General features: G+C 54.0%; 1 protein-coding gene across 1 annotated transcript; it reads left to right on the top strand.

The window, feature by feature from the left end:
* Positions 1–1456: 1456 nt before the first annotated feature.
* Positions 1457–5160, top strand: N0V96_007970 (uncharacterized protein; the record flags this gene model as incomplete). The annotated part of the gene is made up of 3 exons (XM_053194359.2): positions 1457–2938; positions 2998–4031; positions 4083–5160. 3 exons carry the CDS (start codon positions 1457–1459, stop codon positions 5158–5160), a joined length of 3594 nt encoding a protein of 1197 aa, XP_053048209.2.
* Between the last annotated feature and the right edge of the window lie 413 nt (positions 5161–5573).

Here is a 5573-nt window from a genome sequence, read left to right as displayed (position 1 = left end):
TGTTAAAACCTCTGGAGGAAGGGGAAAGCGATATGCCGAGGCCATAGGTAGGTTCAAAGAAACGTAAAGCAGAGGAAGAGAAAGCATAGCAGGATGAAGCAGGTGTAAGTCAAAATGGAGCAGGCCGACCCCTGGACTTCACAAGCCGGGTCTCCCAAATCGTGCCTGACTAGATCTCTGACCGTAAGATGTCTAGCTGAGATTGGACCCTGAAAGCCAACCAAGTTTGAACGGTAAACAAGCAGGGAGGCCATGTGGCGGTGGACCAGCGGTGGCCGATCGAGGAGGGGCGGCAAAGCACATTGGCCGCTTGGCCGCCTCGGAAAGGGGCCCGAAAATGTGGAGAGGCATCCGGGGTAGAGGAGCGGTGACATCAATGCCGGTCGCAAGTCTAGCGGCTCAGAGATTCGCGAACGATGCGCTGACATGCGCCACCGGAGCCAGAGAGAAGGATTGTGCACAGATTATATCTCAAGTTGCGCGAACTACCCAGTCTCAGCCATGGTGTAGTTCATTGAATTGCGCCAACGGGCTTTTCGGCCGAGTCGACGGGCTCGTTCGGTTGTTTATAGCGATCTTCAATTGACTTTGGATTCTGCTTTTAAAACATGGAAATAATGACTCGCTGCATCCGAACTTGTGGAGAGACAAAACATGTGTTTGGGTGTCTTCAATTCGCCTCCAGACATAATGTGAAGACATCATGAAGTTGCCGTATCAATTGAACAACGCACGACAGAACAACATCATTGTAGGGGGGAAGCGATGAGTTAATAGTTCTTGATGCCGTGATGCGAACGAAGACGAAATTGGTATAGAGAGCAGCTATGCGTAATTTAGCAAGGGATTGTGGCCCTGTAGAGGACTTTCCATTTTGATCTGATAGAATAAAGAAGGAGCAATCGGCCCAATCAACGGCGACGGGTACAGAGTAAGGTGCTAGTGGCAAGTGCAAAGGTGAAAGGTGGATGCGGGTGCGGCTGCCCCTCAAGGCCCCTTGTTCCTTCCCCGAAACCTGAAGCGAACCCCAAGGCCCCAATGCCCCAATGCGGCGCGCGCCCCATCCTAATCCACCCCTGCAACTGCCCTGCCAGATGTTCACGGATGACTAATGGCGCGTTCCCCCTGCGGCTAACAATGGTATCCAGGTCCGTGCGTTTCAACTTCACGCGTTGTCTGTTTTTCGCACCCGTAACTCTGAGCCGCAGATTCGACTTCACCTCGTCTCCTGATGACCTGTTCAACTCTTTTCCATTGCAGCATCACCTTCGCAACTGCACTGTAACCTTGTTGCGTGCCGGAGATACGTGCGCGGTACCGTTTCGCCAATGCCCCGCCCCTTCCTCCAGCCGTACCACCACTCCGCGCGCCACCTCCTCCTGACGCGCTGATTTCCGACCACCTTTCTTAATCACCATCGAAAGAAGCCCTAATACTGGGCCAATAATCGCGAAACATGCCTTCAAAGCCTTCAACACCGAGGCGATCCTTTACCGGCCGAAAACGCGGACGTCCTCCAGGTACAACCAATGCCACACGCAGTGCGCGCGATCTCGAAGATTCCCCCGCACCACCTCCCTCCGGCCGATCTACGCGCGACCACGCCACCCCTTCCGCAGTTCCTCATACCGAGCCGGCGCCTAAGAGAAGAAGATATATTCCTGGAGGTGCTGGTGGTGGAGGACGTTTCATCGACGATGATGGAACTGAGACGCCCATCGCAGCAGTGCGGAGACCGCCAAGGGAGCCGCGCAGCGTGTCGGCGATAGTTCCCAGACGAGAACGAAGCGCAAGATTACGAACCGCTGCGGACCGAGAAGACATGGAATTCAGTTCGGCTGCGGCTGTCGCAGCGGCCGTTGCAGAAAACGAAGGATACAAGCCCAGAGAAGAACGGGGCTGGGAGGAATTCCATCCCAAGCTCGATATCGATGCCACATTCATGATGTTCCGCTCTGAAGAAGTCGATGGACTCCCTCTCCCTGTCGCCAAATCGCCTCCGAGGACACCAGCAGGAATACGGCCATCCAGCCCAATGAATGGATCCAATACGCCCTTGAGAGAAATGAACCCGGCTTCGACGGGCAATACACCAGCGCCCACCACAAATTCCTACTTCAGCCTTCCCGTTGCTGGAAGTGAAACACCGCAGAAGCGTCGCACGAGACCACCCCGTGAATCTGTCTCTTTCCTCGGTCGGGATCTGGCCCCAGCAGCGACACCAAGACTACCCCAAGTCCTGCCTATCCGGAATCAAACCCCAAAAGAGCGTCTGGACCTTAAGGCACCTTCTTATCGCAGATCCGATCAGGTTGAGCAATTCGAGAGCAAGAGTTTTGGCCAAGCGCGATACGTAGACAAGTCGATGATGAATGTAGGATATCAGGAGACTGATCGTTACATGCGTCCCGAGGGCAGGCTTATCAAAGCGGCGGAGCCAAATCTGGAGGACGACCTCGAACAATCAGCGGCCAAGGTCGATGGTGAAGCGCCCCTGATATCTGGCACCAATGTTGGACGTGTTGAGTACGATATGGATGAGCAGGATGACAAGTGGTTGGAGGTGTACAACAGGGAACAAAGGAAGGGCAACGAACTGGAACCAATAACCCGCGAAGTATTTGAGATTGCCATTACGAAAATCGAAAAAGAATGGCATGCTTTGGAAAAACGTATACCAAAGCCCAATCCTAAACCGCCTCAGACCCATCGGCCGCGGTCTAGTTCGGCCGCGGCCGTCAATGGCGAACCACAAGTTGGGGAGGAGCAAGACAGCAAATGCGCGATTTGCGATGACGGCGACTGCGAAAACACCAATGCTATTGTCTTCTGCGACGGATGCGACCTCGCAGTCCATCAGGAGTGTTACGGTGTGCCCTTCATTCCAGAAGGCCAATGGCTTTGCAGGAAGTGTCAGCTCATCGGCCGAGGCGTACCGGTAAGATTTTCTCCCGCGCCATTTTACTTCCTTGACAGCATTACTAAACTGCTCCACAGACTTGCATCTTCTGCCCCAACACAGACGGCGCTTTCAAGCAGACCAATTCATCAAAGTGGGCGCACCTTCTCTGCGCAATGTGGATTCCTGAAGTGTCCCTGGGTAATGCCACTTTCATGGAGCCTGTCATGGATGTGGAAAAAGTGCCCAAGACGCGCTGGAAGTTGAATTGCTATATCTGCAATCAAAAGATGGGTGCCTGCATACAGTGCAGTAACAAATCTTGCTACCAAGCGTTTCACGTAACGTGCGCCCGACGATCGCGCCTCTTCCTCAAGATGAAGAATAGTCACGGGGCGCTTGCAGTTCTTGATAACAGCATGATACTGAAGGCCTTTTGCGACAAACACTGTCCTCCCGACTATTCCAAAGACAACGGCGTCGCTCAAGCAGCGCGAGAAGCTAAAAAGTTCTACAAGAGGGCAATGAAGGGACGGATCTGGGCAGACAGCCAGGCAACAGCTCACGCGCTGGCTGCAAATCACCGCAATGCTCTAACGGAGCACCCGCCTGACGAAAGTCAAATGACGGGGGCCAAATTTGCGTCCTATGTTGGCGGGGACAAGAAGAAGGGGCAACCCGGAAAGCAGATCTGGAAGCTGCCTTCAGGGGCGCCCATCATTCCCCAAGCTGTCTTTGAGATCGTCGAACAGGCGCTTTCTCGGTTCCCGTTCCGCAAGCGCAAGGATTTCGTCAGTGAAGCATGTCGCTACTGGACGCTTAAGCGGGAGGCCCGCCGTGGTGCGGCGCTTCTCAAGCGACTGCAGTTGCAGATGGAGACCTTCTCATCGATGGAGCTCACAAGGCGGAACTTTGCGCAAATGGGTCCATCTGGGAAAGCCCGTCTTTCACGGCGTGTCGAATTCGCCGAGGTGTTGCTTAAGGACCTCTGGGAACTGAAGCTTCTCTCGGAAAGCGTCGTCCAGAGAGAGCAAGAGAAGCTCGACGCTGCAGAGCTCGAGCAAGAATTTGTGGACACTTGCTATTTCCCAATCGCCAAGCTGCTGGGACCGGTTGTTGAAAAGGCGGTTTTGTAAGTGATGCCATCTGCCTTGTCGAACAATATTGCTAACTAGACTTGAAGCCTCGACAAGAACATCTTTAAAGAAGGCCTCTTGGAACTCCAGGAGAAACTGGAGTGCCGATTCTATACAAACACCCTCGTCTTCACCCATGACTTGTGTGAAGTGATTCATGTCGGTATCAATACGGAGCCTACCCACCTTGAAAACCCCTCCCAAGGCGGCACTCTCTCGCCTGTAAAGCAGAACTTCCACGACCCGAGGCAGAGGAAAACGCTCGGCAAACGAATCCTCAAGGCTGTCCAGCCACAACTTGAGACGGCCCTGAAAACAGAGGCCGAAATCACGCACAAGCCGTATGAGACTCTGGCCAAGGAGTTCGAGGGTATGCTGGAAGCCAGCATCGAATTCCGTCAGCCATCCATCAACGTCTCCCGCACAGAGGAGAGCACCGAACCCAGCCAGGATACTATCATGGTGGATGCTGCTACTGAGCAGATCACCGTCGCAAACGACGAGGGCGTCAAGGGTGCAGGTGCTACAGCCGGCGCGGCAGCAGACGAGATGGACGTCGATGCCGAAGGAGAAGAAGATGACGGCAATATTGAAGTCAACACTTCAACTTTGGACAAGCCAAGCGACGTCCACTCATCGAATTCATCGGTGGCGGGGCATGAGGGCAACGGCAAGGCTGCTGTCAAGATAGAAGGGTCAGTGGCTCCGACTGTTCAGCCCACAGACACGCCGCCTGAGGCCGGCTATGTGCCTGCTAGCAGACCAACGCAGCCAGCGCCTCCAACGCCTCCGCAGTCCAACGGCAGCCTGGGAAATGAGTCCACGGATCCATTGTCCGAGGGCGGCGTCCCCTGGTACTTTTCCGACTTCAAGCCCAAGGGAACGACCATTGTCGAGGAGACGTGGACCGGCCGCGAGGCGCTCCGGAGTCTTAGCGAGGACCTCACCGACATGGACGAGCAGGAGCTCGAGGGCCTGGCCTTTGATGTGGAGGACAGTACTATCACTGCATCGCCAACCGTCAACGACGAAGTGGCGGACACGATTGTCAGCAAGGCCAAGTCGAGCAACAACAACAAAGTTCGCAAGCGCACGAGTGCCCGAGCATCTGCCAGGAGGAGATAGATGTGCTTTTTGCCCTCTCTCTGGCTTTCTCAACGACAACACCCTCTCCTCACGGAGAGTCGCAACGCCCGTCTGTTATGAAATCTTGTGTTTTTTAACGAAATTGTATTTGTACAAGAGAAGACCCCGACGACATGTCCCGATTGTTTCTCCCCCTTGCTTGCTTTTCATTTTCCAGACAACTACGCCTCGCGTCACGATTCCCCCAACTTTACACAGTATCCTTTAACTACACCCCGTGCGTCGCGTCTACTATAGCGAGGCCGCGTGCCTATTACTACCATCAATACTTTTTCTTCCTGTTTCTTGCTTGACTTTATTCAGTGGGTTGAATCACAAGGCGTTTAAGAAGTTGAGGGAATGCTCCCTGCGAACTTTCACCAAACATAGCTTTGGCTTCAAGGGCGTTTTCG

The sequence above is a fragment of the Colletotrichum fioriniae genome (assembly GCF_027942845.1).
Source record: "Colletotrichum fioriniae strain IMI 355084 chromosome Unknown scaffold_9, whole genome shotgun sequence".
Taxonomy (NCBI): Eukaryota; Fungi; Ascomycota; class Sordariomycetes; order Glomerellales; family Glomerellaceae; genus Colletotrichum; species Colletotrichum fioriniae.
This window is presented reverse-complemented; position numbering and strand designations above follow the sequence as displayed.